Here is a 17,989-nt window from a genome sequence, read left to right as displayed (position 1 = left end):
TATCATAACAAGAACAGAGAGTAAGAGAAGAAACATACAAGCCATGGGAGGGCAGAAGTGAAAGCTGAATGACTTCCTGGTGGGAGATCAAGTGGCCTCATGTCCCCCAATCCACAAGTTCCAAGCCCCAAAGGAGCTCCTCAGAATCTGAAGTGACCGTGGGAGCCAGGTCAGTCCCTCTTGGGAGCCTCATTTCCAGTCTGGGTCTGCTCTCTGGAGCCTTCTGTGAGGAGGGTCAGCCCCAGCCTGGGAAGACCAAAGGGACCCATCCCAGCACCATCCCACGAGAGACTCGGGTCTCAATGTCACTGCCTTACCTGGGCAAAGCAAGGCGGTGGCTGGATGGCCAACACTGAAATTCCCAGCCCAACCCAGGATGAGTACAGGAGCTGGAAGTGGTGCGCTGGGTGCCATTTTGTACTCAGTCCTCCTTGCAAGTTGCCTTGCAAGTTGCGGGAAGTGCCCTGGGGTTCTGAAGCCTTCTCTCTAAGATCCCAATGACCATGTAACAAGTTGCTCCCATGCACGAGGCCCACAGAAAGAACTTGCAGTAGTTAAAAGCAAGCAGCTTCAGCAGGTCAGTGACACTTCCATGGTTGAGTGTGTCCTTTCTCTCTCATTTTTCCAGATCTCGCCCATCACCGACCAATGTATTTTTGTAGCAGGACACCAAAAACATCCTCTGCTCACTTATAAAACCTGAAAACAACAGCAAGCTGTGAAACCACTTTTTATCAGGCAAATGCTATTGTATTTCCTGTAAGAGAGATAAATGGCGCGTCAGGATGCAAGGCTCCACTCCAAGTAAGTAGCCTAGGGCCAAGAGTTTTGTGTTGGTATGTTTTTAGGGCCCAACTCAGTCATTAAGAAAAATTGAAATGCTCAAAAAACGCAGCCCTAAGAACTCTAGCTTTGAATAGTGTTACTTCCTGCAGTACCTTCTAAGGTAAGCGACTCACCGATGCACACTAGGGGACCAGAGGAACGTGGCCTGCCGCTAGATGATTTTCTAAGGCCAGTTAGAGGTTGGGGAATGTCTGCCCCAAATTGCAACTTGAATTAGTAACAGCTGATCTTTGAGGCCCAGGGACTATTTCATCCACACCTGGATCATGATAGCAAAACCAGAGGTGGTTTTCAGACTTCTTTTTAGCCACAAACGCTTTTGTTCAACGACATCTTACAGGTAAGTGTAATTACAGGCAACGGATGAAAGCAGAGCTGTTCGGAATGAAAAGGGTGAGGGGAGGGGGGCTAGGGTCCCACCCGGGGCCACCCCCAGCCCCTTCCTCGCCTAAGCTGATCCTCGGAACCCCTGGGGTTTGCCATAGCATGAGGTCCTGCAGCCGACTCCTCCCAAACTGGCATCAAATCACTGGGGAACAAGTTAAAACGAAGGGGTGAGGGGGAGGCACAACACAGGCAGCTCCTTGAGGGGGAGTCGTTCTCCACAACAGGTCACCACACGGAAGATTCTGAACAGAACGTTCTGGAGGTCTAGAGTTTGACAAATACACTTAAGTTACTGTCTTTTAAGTACGGGGTAGTTTCTAAATCCAGCACATAAAGTGAAAGTTGCACACCATCAAAATTACCGTCGAAAATTGCCCACGAAATGCAGCAGGCATGTTTAAGCAACTATACAACACAATGTATACAAATATATACAAACACAATGTGTGTAATTGTGTAGAGCAGACGGTATAGTGAGAATATATGAAAATTCATCATTTCAGAGTATTTAAAAATACATTTTATGTTGTACACCTGAAACTAATATAATATGGTCTGTCACTTATAATTCAACAAGAAAACATGTTGTTTCTTGGTTGTTGGGCTCATAAAGTTGCCTTTTGTAAGTACCATGAGCTGCTGCCTTGACTCCAAGCATCCAGGGGCTGTGCACTTAGACGGTGCTTCTTCAGTAATTCCTTACAATAGCCATGTGGTTGGTACTGTTATCCCATTTTACAGATGAGGAATCAGGGGCTCAGACAGGTGAAGTGACTTGCCTACAGTCCCAAGGCTGGTGAGTAGCAGACAGGACTCAAACCCAGATCTGTCTCACAATGGAGCTACTCTTCAATCTAGGAGTGGGGGCTTTCTTTCTTTTTTTCAAACACTCTACATAGAGAGGGGTGTAATGAATGAGATAGGTAGATGCGAAACAATCTCTATTTTGAGGCAGAAAAGGCAGACCAAGGACACTGCCCGTGGCCAAACAGGGGTCCAGAGCCCTTGAGTCTGGGAGCCTCAGGCAGCCTTGGCCTCTGCCTTGGCTTCTGCTGGAGCTTACCCAGCTCAGTGGGCCTAAGCAGCGAGCCTTGTAGCCCCCGTGTCTATGTGACTCAGCTGTTGGGTTTGCCAACTCCTGGGACCCAGGTGGGGTCAAGTCCAACACACACCACCAGGAGGGAAGGAATGCCACTGGTGGAGATGCTGGCCTTGGGGTGAACCGACTTGTCTTCGAGTTCGAGGCTGCTCTCTACTGTACCAAATGCTTTGAGCAAGTTTTCATCGGTAAAAATAACCCTCCTGTGTCATGCAGGACCGAGTTGAATGAAATAACGGGTGGCAAAAAGTTTGGGATATCCTACTGGTTCCACCCATGCAGTAGTTTGATTGTTTATTCAATGTCTTGTAATAACGTAAAATGGAAAAGAATCTGAAAAAGAATATATATAACTGAATCACTTTGCTGTACACCTGACGCTAACACAGCATTATAAATCAACTCTACTTCAATAAAAAAAAAAAAAAGAGTTCACTATTATTCTCAGGAGAGCTAAGAGCTAAATCTTACCATACTTGACATATACTTAGACGACTAATTGGTATTCTGTTTGCTTAGGTTCTCTCTTTGCCTGAACTCCATTAGCGCATCTATTTACACAGTGTGTGATCTTTTTGAAGGTGGTGTCTGTCTGGGGCTCTCGCAGTTGGAGGCCGTGGGCAGCAGCAGGGACTGAGGAAGCCGGGGCCACACCCAGGGCTGCGGCCCAGGCAATTTTCCAAGGCCCCAACCACTTACTGTTTCAGGAGGCGAAGCCGAGCTCTCCTCTGCAGGCCTGGAAGGAGAAAACAAGACCGCTGGTTGGCATGGGCTGTGAGCCACTGACACCGAGCCCCAGAGAGGGAGGAGGGCGATGAGAGGGGCAGCTGACACCTCGGACCACTTCCTTGGTGCCAGGCTTTGCTCCAGACACCTCATGGGTTTTACCTCCCTTACTGTTTACGGCAAACCTAAGAGTCGGTACTCTTACTATCTCCGTTTTGCATATGGGGAAGCTGACGTAGAGAGTCAGTGTGTTACTGAATGACTTGCCCAAAGTCATGTAGCTAGTAAGTGGCAGTCTGTGTGCCCTTAAATGCGCCACCTTGCCCTTCACAGCAGGTCAGGAAGCAGAGGTTGTACAGACAGGTGGTCTTAAATCAGAGCATGTGTATTCTGGGGAAGTGCAAGGTCTCCCCCTGGGATGAAGGAAGGAAAGATGAGCATGTCTATTTACATGTTTATCTCATCCTTTTTATTTTTGAAGCACATTTAATAACATACATAGACTATTAAGTAAACACAGCTAGCATAAATATTAATCATTTAAGAATGTAAATATAGTTATAGTTGTATATTAAATATATACATACATAATATATTAAATAAATAAATACAGCTAATTGAAGTTAGGGTTTATAACTAGGAGATTGTTTTACTGATGACGTCCTTGATCAAAAAAGTCTGCAGACCACTGAACTCTAACGGTTCTTAGAATGGAATAAATGGATCCCTTTTTTGGGGGCGGCAATTGTATGCAAAAATATGCACATGGTGCATTTCTCTGCAGAGAGGGTCCATATTGCCATCATACGTTCAAAGGGGTCTGTGACCTATGAAAGAGCCACTGATCTAGTCCACGTCCTTGTGGGCCACCCCGTCCCATTTTACAGAAGCCCAGAGAGGGTAAGTGACTTGCACAAGGTGACACAGGTGAGCAGAAGAGTCAGGGCTAGAGTCTGGGGCTCTGGGTTCTTGGCCAGCTGTGTGGGCCTCCCCTGAGGCTCCCAGGGGGGCCCGTAGAAGGAGGTGATCCCACCTCTGAAGTGACAGGGTGCAGCAGCCATCTCTGAGTTTCCCCACAGCCTCACAGAGGGGAGGATTTCTAGCTTCTGGGAACATAACCCAAACCCTACCACAATCTCTGTGCACTGCTTCCATCCCAACTGCTCACGGGTGTTCCTGATTACTGAGCACATGCCCCGAGCCGGGCACTTGGGCGGGACTTTACAAAAGCAGCCCTGGGAAGTAGGTAACATGGTTACCCGGGGTGAGGCAGCTGAGGCTCAAGGAGGCCAGGGCATATGCCCAAGGTCACTAGATCAGGAATCAGCAGAGTCAGATTCAAATCCAAGTTTGCCTGACTCCAGAGACAGGGTGTTCTCTGATCCCTGAAGCTTGGCCTCAGGCCAAGAATCACTTCTTGGAAGTATCATGGGTTCAGGGTTGGAGGGGCAAACTTCCAACAGGCTGCCATGTGCCCTGCTTCCCTAGAGAAGGAAGGACCCTCAGGGACACCTCCGACAGCAACAGGGGTCGCCATGACGGCCCAGGAGGGCACAACTTACAGTGTAGGTGAATGGCCACGCCCAAGGACACCAGCAGAACAAGGACGACAGCCACCAGTGGGCCGACAATGAGGAGGGCGCAGGACGGGCCTGGAAGACACACACACATTAAATATTTGAGATGTGCAGATGAACAGAGAGGGAAAAATCAACCGGAAGCCCCACCTCCCAGAGAATACCGCTGTGTACATAGTTCCTTCCAGTCTTTTTTCTGGGCTCTTTAAACACATTGAGATCATTTCATATATAAAATTTCATGTCCCACGTGCAAATTTTAAAAATTAATAAACTCAGGAGCTATTTAGGTTCAAATGAGATAGACAATTTGCATGCCTGGTAATGGGATTTTTCTTATTTATTTTTAACACTTTTAATTTCAGAAGAAATACCTGAATATATTTTCACTGTAAAAGATTTAAGTATATAGTTAGAATGCCCCTTGGCAACGCAGCTCCTTCACAGAAGTAACTGTCATTGTTAATTTGCATGTACACATACATAATTTACATAGATACATCCCATAGAGCTTTTAAAAATACAAAGGCTTATATAGTACAAATTGTTCTGCAACCAGGTTTTTTTTTTATCTTCACTTAAACATGCCAGCACATTCTTTTTTTTAACGGACATTTTGTTTGTTTCCTGTGTTTTGCAAATACCTCTGCAGAAAACATCCAGGTACATTTCTTTCTTTATGTAGGAGCCTGCCGGAGGCAGACACTGTAAACGAGAACTACTAACCATAGACTATATCCATCTTCAGTTATAACAGATACTGTGAAATGCCTTCCAAAAAGGCTGCAGTGAATTCCATTCCTAATCACCAGTTGTGCACCCTGCCGACCCTTGGCATTATCAAAGTTTTTAGTTTTTGCCAGTCCAGTGGGTGAAAAATGATATTTCACTCAATTCACCACTTGTCCATTTCAGCCTATTTTCATAGATTGGCCACGTATGATTTTTCTTCTATCAGTTGCCTATTTGTTCCTTTGCCCATTTTGTATGCTATGTAAACAGTAGAGTTTATATCATCCATGCCCCAAATCCTTCTCTGGCACCCTTCGTGTCCCTGTGGCTGGTCCCTATGAGTAGCTGAGGGAGCAGAATGAGGACCCATGGGTGAAAAGGGAAAGGCTGCAGATTTGGGCTCAAGGTTAAAAAAATTAGAAAGAGTTTTCGATGTCAGGGAAGGGGGAGAAGGTTTACTGAAGACCTGTTATGTGCCAAGTATAGTACTAACTACAAACTTCCATCTTGTGAGGAAGGAAGGTATTACTGTCATTTTTATCTCTCATTTTACAGTTCAGAAAAAACCAAGATTCAAAGAAGTTCAATTACATGCCCTAGGTCACCTGGATACTAAAAGGCAGGGCCAGGATTTGGACCCAGATGCCCCGAGTTCTACAGCCCCTGCCAGTCCCATCGTGACAGCTTAAGGGCAGGAGAGGTGGCAGAAGGGACGGAGTGGGCTGCTCCGTGGGAGGGAGTCTGCCATCACCAAGGCTGCATGGTGCCACGTGGAGAAGAAGGTTGGGTGAGAGGCCCCTGGAAGTCCTTCCCACCTCTGATGTGTGAGGGTTTCTGTCTGCCTCCCTCTCATCTCCCCCATGGTTCTCCCGACCTGGGGGAACCTCAGAAACATGGTGTGAAGTGGAAGAAACCAGGCATGAAAGACCACATATTCTATGACTCCATTTGTATGAAATGTTCAGAAGAGGCAAATCTATAGCAACAGAATGTAGATTAGCAGTTGCCAGGGGCTGGGGTGGGAACACAGATTAGCTATAAACAGGCACAACGGATCTGACAGTTTGATGAAATGTTCTAAAACTAGATTGTGGTGATGGTTGTATAACTCGGTAAATTTACTAAAAATCATTGAGACATGCACTTAAAATGCGTGAATTTTATGACATGCAAATTATGCCTGGATAAAGTTTTAAGTAAGGGAGGTGGACACAGGCTGCAGGGATCGGGGAGAGGGGTCAGGGGAGGCCTCCTGAGCTACGACCTGAACTAGAGGCCGAGAGACAGCTACCGGTCCTCGGGTCCTCGGTGAAACGCGATCACCTACCAGGAAAACTGCCGCTTCTAGTAAAGGTGGCGAAAAGCCTGCTTGGGCAGGGAGCCAGTGGCCAGAGACACACCAGGGACACTCAGCCCCACCTTCTTTGCCTCGCTCGAGTCTTGGGGTCTCCTGAGATCTGTATCTCACCACGCTGTTCCTGTGACAGCAGTTTAGAAATTGTCCCCCAGCACCTCCCCAGCTTGTCTCAAGGGGAGCAGGCCCCTCCCCATGGCGGCCTGTGGGTTTCTTTCATGATAACAAGCTTTGAGCTCTGTCTAGGTGCCCCGCCAAGCTGAGCGCCTTGTGTATAGTATAGCATTTTATCCTGCCTTGCCTGCAGCCGGGTAAGCATTCCCACTTGACAGGTGAAAGAAACTGAGGTTCAGAGAGGCTGAATCACTTGCCCAAGGTCGCACAGTATAAGCAGCGGTAGACAGGGATTCAGACCTAGGCCTGGCTAACTTACCACTAGGCTACACTTCCCCGTGGTCCCCACCCCCAATACAACCTCCACCTACTCCCCTTGACGCCCCTCCCCCCAACCTGGCCACCTTCACACACGTCCTGGTTATTCTTAATAACCTACTAATGTTGGAATTGCATTTTACCCTGGGATTTTACTGAGGGTTGGTATCAGAAATGATGCAAAAAATCTGAAGACCATTTTTCCATCATTTATAAAGTGCTACTGAGTTCACCATCATTCAGCGGTCCTTACATAAGAATGAACAGAGCAGATTTTTTTCTAGAATTTAGCGCCAGGATGAAGGCTTTGATGCCCGGGTTGTTTCTTTATATCATTGTGGTGGGAGGAGGGGTGTTAGTGGTGCCACGTGACTTGGGGTCTGCTCTTTGCTTCACTGGGTTTTTTGGTTCTTCCGGAGCCAGGGCACAGACCCAGGTTTTGCATCCTCATCTTACTGCCCCTACTGTCTTGGCCTTTTGTGTCCTCTCTTTGGCTATACCCTGCCTGAAATCCTTTAGGCAAAGTTGGGGGGCATACTTTATAAAATGAGCTCATTGTGTCTCCGCCTTTGTGTTCCCTAAGACTCTGTCCTTATGTACATGGGTTCTGATTTGCTTTTTACTGTGAACTCAGGTGGCAGCTTCCCTCTCCCATGCCCTGGATCCTGCTAGATGCCTCCCCCCAGACTCTTTCTGATACTTTATATAAATATTTAAGACAAAGCAACACCAGTAACATGAGGCAGCCCTGGTGTGGCTGCTTGTGGTTTGTCCTATGGGTGGGAGCAGGTGACACTTTCTTTTTGTCACCAGTAACTTCTGGGGGACAGAGGTCAGTGTTTTTTAAGAAACACATTTGGCTGATGGGTTCAAGGCAAGTGTGTGTGTGCGTGTGTGTGTGTGTACTCAGCTACGGTGTCTGGTGCTTGTAGCACACAACAGTGAGTTGGTTTACTCATTAGTAAACATATATGAAGCACACACTGTGTGCTAGGTCCTCTATTAGGCATCAAAACTGGGGAAGGTTAAAGTACTGGTCCTTTGTCTTTTTTTATTACTTTTTATCAGAGTCTAGTTGATTTACAATGTTGTGTTAGTTTCTGCTGTACAATAAAGTGTATCATTTATAATAGGTATATATCTACTATTTTTTAGATTCTGTTCCCATATAGGTCATTACAGAGTATTCAGTAGAGCTCCCTGTGCTATACAGTAGGTCCTTATTAGTTATCTACTTTATATACAGTAGTGTGTATATGTCAGTCCCAAAGTGTTGGTCCTTTGGGTTGAGTTTTTTGCTTGTTAACAGCTCTATTAAGATATAATTTATATATTGTAAAGTTCACCTGTTTAAAGTGTATAATCTAATGGTTTTTGTTATATTCGTAAACTTGTGCAACTATCACCACAATCTAATTTCGAACATTTTAATCCCCGTCAAAAGAAATCCTGTGCCCATTAGCTGTCTTCCCCCCATTCCTTCCCCAAACCCCCAGCCTTAGGCAACCACTAATCTATTTTCTGTCTTCAAGGAATGTCATATTCTAGACATTTCATATCAAGGGGGTCATATAATATATGGTCTTTTGTGACTGGCTTCTTCCGCTGTAAAATATTTTCAAGATTCATCCATGTGGTAGCGTATCATTACTTCACTCTTGATTATGGCTAAATAACATTCCATTGTATAGAGAGTCCATATTTTGTCAATCCATTCATCAGGTGGTAGACATTTGAGTGGTTTCTACTTTTTAATCCTGCTAGGAACATTTGTATGCAAGTTTTGGGTGGATGTATCCTTCATTAAGTTTTGTCCTGTGATGATTTGAGAGTGTGTCTCCCACTAGAGTGTGAGCTGCTGGAGGATAGCACTGCTGTCACACTCAGCTCCCTTTCAGACCCCAGCTCAGGGCTAGAGAAACAGGCTGGAGTCCACACTTGGGAAGGGCTTACAGAAGGAAGGAAGGAATGACGGGAGGGAGAGTGTCTGCTGTCCTTTTGAGAATCCAGGGGTATGGGAGAACTCACCCTTCCGGGTCACTAGGTTTGGGCACCGTAATACTTTCTTCTTGAGAGTGGTCTTCTTGGTGGGCTGCGGAGTGGTGGGAAGGACATCAACTACAAAAGCAAGACACGTGTTTTAGCCAGGTAAACAGCAGTTGGATTCAGAGATAAAACTTACAACTGCACATCTTCTATCCAGGTGCTGAAGTCTTTCTCAGTGTTCCCTAGGCTGCTATGGGGCTTGAAGGTCACAGATCACTGGGATTTTTGATCTACTTCCCCGACTCTCAGATGAATCTGAAGGCCTAGGGATGGGTGTCTGTTTGGTGTCCTGGAGAGGGGGTCTGGAGCCACCCAGATGTGAAAAGAGCCCCAGAACCCCTGATTAACCACTGCGTGACTTGGGGCAAGTCCTATCACTTTTCTGTGCCTCAGTTTCCCCCATGTTAATCCAGTGTCACGTGCTGAAGTGTTGGGACAGGGCAGAGAGACAAGCCCACAGGGCAAAGGGAGGCACCTGGGGCTCGGAGATGCTAAGGGAGGGGGGACACCGGGCACCGCTGAATCCAACCCCTGCCTCTGAGGGTTGGGGAAAGACACTTCGCTGAAATGATTTTCTGCAAAATGGTAGGAGAGGGAATCGGGTGACATCATGAACTTGAACTCTAGAGTCAAGGGCAAAGGGAGGGGCAGCCAGTGTTTGGTCGCTTGGGACTGGTAGCTTCCATATAAAATGTGGACACTTCAGACGCTCGCTCACTGCCCTGAGCCATGATCAGTAGAGAAAACGTGCCCCACTCTGCCTGCTCCACGAGGTTTCTAGAAGAGCCAACTAACCAGAATTAACCCTTAACAAGCTCCCACCTCGGGCTACTGCCCATGCCAAGAGCGTCAGCTGAAGCTTATTGAACCCAACAACTCTGGGGACTGGCACTGTTTTCCCCATCTGATCTCCGAAGAAGCCTAGGCTCAAAAGGTTGAAATAAATCACTTGCTCAGAGTTCAACAGCCACGAAACGCCAGGGCCGGCATCTGAGCCAAAAGATGCGCGTCCTAGGCTCTCACCCTGCACACAGCCTCAAGAGCAAATGCGTTTCGACAAGAAGTTAAGCACATCAGATCAACAGAGTGCTGAGGGAACCTCTTGGAAAAGGGGAAAACAGCCTCAGTCTCTTGCTCTGAAAGGCTGGGAGGAGCTCGGCCCTCTGCTGCGGTGTTTTGACCTTCCATTACCCCCTTTAGTCCTCACTGCCTTGGAAGTATTCATTCCCCTACCTCCTACACGTGGAGGCACAGAGGCTCCCAGCGCGGCAGTGGTGAGCCTGCGAGGGGGCAGCTCTACAGGACTTCGTGCCCTGCCTGGGCACAGTGGCCTGGGGACGGATGGGGGGGGGGGTTTGTGGGGGAGACTTGTTCTATTTCAATGTCTTCTTGCCCAGAGGCAGGTCCCCTTGATTCTTCCTGATACCACTCCGCCACACCCAGTTGTCCCCACTTCTCTCCTCTTGGAAAGGGGCAGGAGTTTTGAGCCCATGGTGTCTTGAGGGGCCTGAAAAAGGCCCATCTTCCCCCAAATACTTTCTCTACCATCCAGGCTTCCTCCTTTAAAATGTACTGACCCTCTGGCAGGAGGGCAGGCTCTGACTCTGAATACCTGTACCCTGCGGAGATGATACGGTTGCCAGCACGTGTTTTGGGGAGGGACTGCCATTCCCGGGGAGCCAGGCAGTGAGAGGGGTTTGGGAAGATCAAAGCCAGGAGTGAGCGGGTCGTGGTACACGTGGCGGGAATCTTCTGAAAACCAGTTTTGCTTATTTCACCATCCACCTTTCCTAGACCTGGAAATCTCATGAGTGGGCAGTGTGAGGCTTATAGAGACAAAAACAATAAATCAAACCAAAACCCCAAACTCACAAAAGCCCAATTTTCAATGCAAGAATCAGTTGACACCCACCCCTCCAGGGATGCCTCGCCTCTTGTCGGGAGAGCTCTCCCTACCTTCCCCACCTCCTGACTTAAGACCCGAGGTTGGTGACATGTGACGAGGGCATCACTCTGGTTTGTGTCTTCCTGATCATGTCGCTATGCCTGCACCTCCCATGCTGAGTGGTCTAATTCCTGGAGGTCCCTTTGTCACTCTCAATGCCCCCAGCCTGAAAAGATCCCAGGTGAGTGGGAAGCAAGACAGTGGGAGGCCCACTGGGCATTGGCCTTGGCCATGGGCTAACCCGGGGAGGGGGCTTTGAGGATTCCTTCACACCCTTGATAGTTTAACCCTCACCATCCAATATGGCAGCCACCTGCCACGTGTGCTACAGAGCACTTGAAACGCGGCCAGTCTGACCCGAGATGTGCTGTACACATAAATATTGAGCACTTAGGATGAAAAGCGAATGTAAAATATTTCAGTAATAATTTGTATACTGATTACACATTGAAATAATAATATCACTGATACACTGGGTTAAATAAAATCTATTATTTAAATTAATTTTACTTGTTTCTTTTGATTTTTTTGAACGTGGCTATTAGAAAATCTTAAAACATATTTCTACTGGACATGATGACTTAACTCCTGAGGAACTGCAGTTTCTAAGGGCTGGAGGGAGTCATGGAGGCCCTTAGCAGCCCCACAATACAGATGGGAAAACTGAGGCCCAGGGAGGGGAGCGACCTGCCCACAGGCACTGGGTGAATTTGCAGCAGAATTTGCAGCTGGGTCTGGGATCCAGCCTCCTCACTCCTTGCAGCTCTGGGCGTGGGTTCAAGCTATGGGTCCCCATGCTCGTACTTTCCCTGGGTGCACACTGGGAGGGGATTTCTGAGACCACTAGCAGGGCTGGGGACTCGGCCCAATCCAGCCACAGCCTCAGGTGAACGTAGAATGGCTGAAAGACAGTGTGCCCTGTCTCCAGAAGAAGCAGCAATGCTCCTAAGCAACCCATCTACAATGGGATCAAACAGCACCTGCTTCCCAGGGTGCTTGACAGCACTAAGTGAAATAACTACGTACGACACTTGTACCTGCGTGGCCCTGGGTTACTTTTTGTTTCTATTAGCGGTAGTGCAGTTGTTTCTGGAGGTCCTTCCCTCCTGCAGGGCGGGGCTCACTGGGATGTCCCAGGGCCTGGCACGCACCCGGCACCCAGTAGGTGCTCAGTGCTCATCTACAGCACTGAGCCAGATTCTTACCCACACTCAGCTGAGTTCCCTTCCCAAAGGTCAGGTCGGGGTTCCCAACCGTCATGCAGAAGTAGACGCCGCTGTCGGAAGGCTTCACGCTTTGGAGGCTGAGAGTGTACCAGGAAGAATCTCGAAGCACAGTTAGCCTCTCCTGCTCCACCTCCTTGCCGTACACAGTCCCTTTGGTGAGATCCCAGAAGGCCAGGAACTCGTAGTGACTGTTAGCGCTCGGGGCCAGGCGCTGCCTCAGCCAGTAGATGCGAGAGTTAGTGGGGGGGGTTTTGGCTTCACAGGACAGCATCACCGTCCGATTGGTCTGAGCCGTCAAGGACGCAGGGGTCTGCACGAGTGCTGAGCTGTCACGCGGAGCTACGAGAAGCAGAAAGGGCAGACACCATCAGCACCTTTTCTTGGCCAGGCTCGTGGGGCCTCAGAGTCACCCGTAGTCAAGTATGAGAGAAGTTATGAGAGAGCCTGCCCAGTTGCAGGGCCTGGGGAAATGCTGTGTGGCCCCAGGACTCAGAGCTCGAGCACCCCACCCCCCATGCGATCGTCCACCAGGCAGGTGTTCATGATGGCAGCCTGACAAAGGCGACCGGGGAGAGAGCACCATTTGTCCATTGCATGCTTACGCCTCGCTCTTTGCATAAATTACCTCGATCATGCCTCGGACTTACTTTGGGATTTTTATTCCCATTTCACAGATGAGGAACTGAGGCATGATATGACTTATTCAAAGTCCTGCTTACAGCTAGCTAGTAAGTGCCCGGGGGTCAAACTCAAGGATTCAGTCTGAAGTCAAAGCTGGTTGCCTTTCACCTTGTCCTGCTGCCGCTCTATGTAGACCTTCAAAAGGCTCCAAGCAGCTGAAGGAGACCCAGGGCAAGCTCAGAGAGGAGCTCAGGATCACTGGCAGAGCACATGGCCGGTCTGGCCAACCTAAGAGAGGGCCAGCCACCGTTTCTGGACAGTGACAACCAGCAAGAGGAACTCACTCTCCCCTGGTAGGCACAATTCTAGCCCATTACTCCCCAAGCCCGTAATCAATTGGTCTCTGGATCCCCATTCCCGAGTGGAAGGACAGACACCCCAGACGTGGCGCTGGGAGTTCATTTCAGTCTCAGATGGGAAGCCCCTGCAGGTAGGAGATTGTTCAGGAAAACTAGAGCAGAACACACAGACCTGGCCTTGAACCCCGTCTGTGCCCCATGCCGTTGTGGGACCTCAGGCGAGTCGTGGAGCCTGTCTCCTCCTGTAAAAGGAGGGCGGCTTGCTGCAGCTGTCCTGCCTGCTTCTGAGGCTTAGAATGTCCGAAAAGCACTGGCCAAGTGGAAAGTGCTATATGTGGGTAAACCACTGTCTGTGTGTCTCACATCTCAGGGGCTGTTCCTGGTAGCAAATGAAATCGTAAGGAGAGGATTAGAATGGGTCCTTCATGGCCAAGTCCAACAAACTGAATCTGACCTGGCAAAGCTTTCATTTTAGCTGCGGGGTGGAGGAGACTGCAGACCAGGGCAGAGACCCAGGAGCACCAAGGTCCAGAGAGGACACAGACCTGGATGGGCAGAGGAGGCCACAGTCTGTGTGTGTGTGTGTGTGTGTGTGTACCCAAGGCTTTCTGAGGTCGTGGCCCACATTCATAATCCTGCCTGTACTTGGAGCTCAGGCTCCCTGGCCCCAGAGTGACCTTCTCTAACACTGAAGAAATGAACTTAAACTTTTGGACACTCCTCACACTCAGATGGCTCTGAGCTTCTGCTCGCACTGAGAATGAAAGGGTACCTGGGGCCCAAGTGGCTGCTGGGCCTTCTCTCTTCTCCCCAAAAGCCATACTGTCTTTTTAGCAGAGTAGAGATTCTTCATTGTGTGGGGTCATTGACCTCCTGGGGGAGATAGTAAGAATCGACAGGGAATTCCCTGGCGGTCCAGTGGGTAGTACTCCTCTCTTCCACTGCTGGGGGCACAGGTTTGATCCCTGATCAGGGAACTAGGATCTTGCATGCTGTGCGGCTTGGTCAAAAAAAAAAAGAATCACGCTACTGAATATGGTACGTGCATTATTTTGTTTAATCCTCACCAAATCTTTTGGGAGGAAACATATCATTTTACACATGAGGAAACAGAGGCTCAGGAAGGTGAACACAGCTGCTTGACCTTATAACAGAGGCTGCTTAAGGCCACACAGCCTCTTTGTGCTGGATCCAGATTCAAACTCAGGTCTGGGACCCCAGAACCTGAGCTTTGAGCCACTCCTTGAATTGAGGAAGCCTGGATCCACAGCACGTAGTGGGGCTGCAAATAAGATTCCAGAAGCTCTACCAAGAAAGCCCAGAGCGGAGAGGAGTCGGAGGGGCCCTGGGCTCTTTGTGTACGATCCTCGCCTGCGTCCTGACTTGAAGACCTCCTGGCTGAGACACACCCTGGTCTCTCTCGTGCCCACTTGCTTTTCAGCCCCTGGAGGCTGAACCCCCGGCTGTGGCTGAGTCCAGTCTGTGCTCCGGACCCAGAGCCAGGCCTTACCACACTCATGGTCTCATTTGATTTATTTGATGGTCTCAGTCCCCCCGTGACTCCACTCTCAGAGGGACCTGCTGTTTCTAAAATGGCCCACAGTAACACTAGTAGCTTTGAATGGCCTAGACTAGCTTCTACTTGAGATGTCATTGAGTTCATTAGATCAGAGCCCCAGGCAGGCAGGCCTTGTCACCCTGGCAGGAGGGTCAGCTTTGGACGTCTTGAACAAGAGAGCAAATCAACCACAGGTTAGTGGGCAGTTTGGGGGTGTGGAGGGGTTTCTTCTAAAAAACAGACTGACTCGGCTTCCCCGGTGGTGCAGTGGTTGAGAGTCCGCCTGCCGATGCAGGGGACGCGGGTTCGTGCCCCGGTCCGGGAGGATCCCACATGCCGCGGAGCGGCTGGGCCCGTGAGCCATGGCCGCTGAGCCTGCGCGTCTGGAGCCTGTGCTCCGCAACGGGAGAGGCCACAGCAGTGAGGCCCGTGTACGGCAAAAAAACAAAAACAAAAACAGACTGACTGGGCTTGGCCACAGGGACAGACTCTCCGCTGTATTCTAACCCCAACATTCAAACTCCATCGCTGCTTGTTCGGGGAGCCACACTGCCTATGACACCCACCCCCAGGGAGTATTCGGGAAACTGGGGACCCTGAGGGGGTACCCTGACACACCTGCCTGAGAACTGGCAACAGCCTGGTATTTGGTGGATTTTGCTACAGATACTTCCCCGGAAGTAATAAAAATATGTCTACAGAACCCTGGGCCAAGCGCCGGTGCACCAAAGCCAGAACTAGGCCCCTGGCCCCTTCCTGGGGACACATCTCTGCCAGACCTGGACAAGGGCATTTTCCCTTCCTCTCTGGACCTCCTTTCTCTCTTTTCTTCCTTCCCATCTCCTTCAACCCTCCCTCCTCCTTCCTCTCTCCCTCCTCTCTTCCTGTCTCCCCTTCTAGGTTCAGGCTTTGGGGCAGAGGTGGCCTCAGTCCTGAGGCTCCCGGGAGCCCTGGGGTAATGAGCTCCCTGGGAGGTTTTCCACCCCCAGGGACTGTGCCTGCCGGCCGCCTCCCGGGCGCCACCGCAGCTCCGGGCTCCGGGCTGGACATCCTACGGGGACAGTTTTCCCAAACTCCACGGCTCAGGCTCTTCCCGGGTCCAGCGAAGCCCACCCGCTCCGGCCCCGCGCGCCCCAGGGTCTCCCCGCCTTACCTGCCAGCAGCGCGGCGACAAGAAGCCAGAGCCGCGGCTGCATCTTGGCGCGCCCGGGACACCTGGTCCTGGCGGGGCTCGGCTAAGATGGTCTGGGCTGGGACGCGGCGGGGCAGCTGGGGGAGGGCGGAGCGGGTAGCAGGGAGGGAGGGGCCCGGCGGGGGAGAGGGGCGGGAGTCTGGTGAGAGGATAGCAAGGTCTCTGCCCTCATCCTCCCCGCATTTCAAAGGTCTTGGCTGCGTCTCCAAGCAATCGCACGTGTGTGATCGCCTCCTGCCCTGGGAGGTCAGAACAGGATCTTCACTCCATGTGACTCCAGATGAGGCAACGGGAGTGGTGGTGGAGCAGGACCCTAACTCCAGTCACTTCCTTCCTTTCTGAGTGGTTATTGACAGCAGCCTCCAGTGTACTCCAGGGCCAGCTCGACCTGAAGTCGCCAAGACCCAGGCCCTTCCCTCGAGGGCACACACTTGTGCGGGTGAAGGAAAGTTAACTGACAGTGACACATAGTCTGATGCTGAGGAAGGTGAGCTGGGGCGCCAGCCTGGACCGGGGGCAAAGCCAGACCTTGACCTTCAGAATCTGGAAGAGCTGAGAAGATTAGGGTGCTCTCTCTACCCCACCCACCCCCCAATGTATAATTTCTGTTAAAATAACACTGAAATGGGGAGTTCGCAGAAGATCAACAAAGATGCCTGCCCACTTAGAAGCTGTGTGTGTGTGTGAGTGTGTGTGCCCCCTCACCCTGCTCTCCCCTCCTGCTGTGCGGTGCCCTGCAGCTCTGTCTGCAGATGGTGCAGTCAACGTCTGGGCAGGGACACTTGTCAGGGTGATCTTGCTGTTCAAGCAGAGGAAGCGGGGAGTGGGAAGGTGGGGGAGGAGGCGAGCTGGGTATGTGAGGGCCTGCGGGGCAGAGGGAACCTGGAGAGGGCGGTGGGAGAAGGTCACAATATCAACAAGGACCTAGACCCGCAGGCAGGCCATGTGGGTCACCCTAAAAGCCTGGAGTTTACCAAAGAGGGGATGGAGTGTCCTTGGAGTTCTAAAGAAGGCCATGGGGCAGGGATACTTTCAGCATGCAAGGCCAATCTCCTTTCCAACCTATTCCTGCCTCAGCTCCCTTACCCATCGCTGGGGACCGGCACTGCTGAGCTGGGTTCAGAGTTCAAGGGGCTGCTCCTACAGCCCAGCCAGAGGCCAGAGTCTCCCTCCATATTTCCTAACCAGGAGCAACCGCTGAGGTCTGAGCGTACCCAGGGCAGACCTGGGGAGACCACACTTCAGTGTGAGCTTTTTTCTTTTTGAAGTGAAATTCACAAAACACAAAGTTACCATTTAAAAATGGATACAATCCAGTGGTAGTTAGCACATTCATGATGTCGTCCAGCCACCGCCTCTATTTAATTCCAAATCATTTTCATCTCCCCAAAGGAAATCTCTGTCCCAATTAAGCAGTCTCTCCTTATTGCTCCCTTCCCCCGGCCAACCCCTGGTAACCACTAATCTTCATTTTCTCTCTATTGATTTACATATTCCGAATATTTCGCATAAACAGAATCGTACAATATGTGGATTTTTGTGTTTGGCTTCTTTCACTTGCAGTAATGATTCTGAGGTTCATCCGTTTTGTAGCATGTATCAGTACTTCATTCCTTTTTTATGGCTGAGTAATATTCTGTTGTACATATATACAGCATTACGTTTATCCCCTCATCTATTAATGGACATTTGGGTTGTTTCTACTTATTTGGCTATTGTCAATAATGCCGCTATAAACTTTCTTGTGTAAGTATGTATGGAGTACTTGTTTTCAGCTCTTTTGGGTCTATACCTAGGAGTATAATTGCTAGGTTCTATGGTAATTCTGTGTTTAACTTTTTGAGGAGCTGCCAAACTGTTTCTATAGCAGCTGTGCCATTTTACATTTC

General features: G+C 49.8%; 1 protein-coding gene across 1 annotated transcript; it reads right to left on the bottom strand.

Moving 5' to 3' along the window:
• Positions 1 to 643: 643 nt before the first annotated feature.
• Positions 644 to 16,104, bottom strand: CD8B (CD8 subunit beta). The gene is made up of 6 exons (XM_065891287.1): positions 16,062 to 16,104; positions 12,350 to 12,709; positions 9,182 to 9,271; positions 4,621 to 4,710; positions 3,032 to 3,068; positions 644 to 699 (listed from the first exon to the last, which is right to left on the bottom strand). The coding sequence occupies exons 1-6, from the start codon at positions 16,102 to 16,104 to the stop codon at positions 687 to 689; spliced, it is 633 nt and encodes a 210-aa protein (XP_065747359.1). The 3' UTR covers positions 644 to 686.
• Between the last annotated feature and the right edge of the window lie 1,885 nt (positions 16,105 to 17,989).

The sequence above is a fragment of the Phocoena phocoena genome, chromosome 14 (genome assembly GCF_963924675.1).
Source record: "Phocoena phocoena chromosome 14, mPhoPho1.1, whole genome shotgun sequence".
Classification (NCBI taxonomy): Eukaryota; Metazoa; Chordata; class Mammalia; order Artiodactyla; family Phocoenidae; genus Phocoena; species Phocoena phocoena.
Note: the sequence above shows the minus strand (reverse complement) of the source record. Positions and strands in the feature narration are given on the sequence as shown.

What these genes read in the sequence shown, in the direction of transcription:
- CD8B (XM_065891287.1), bottom strand. Translation starts at nt 16,104, where the DNA reads ATGCAGCCGCGGCTCTGGCTTCTTGTCGCCGCGCTGCTGGCAG. An exon ending in GGGAACTCAGCTGAGTGTGG is followed by an intron (nt 9,272 to 12,349) that starts GTAAGAATCTGG and finishes TTGCTTTTGTAG; the next exon opens with TTGATGTCCTTCCCACCACT. An exon ending in AAACCTAGTGACCCGGAAGG is followed by an intron (nt 4,711 to 9,181) that starts GTGAGTTCTCCC and finishes TGTGTCTTCCAG; the next exon opens with GCCCGTCCTGCGCCCTCCTC.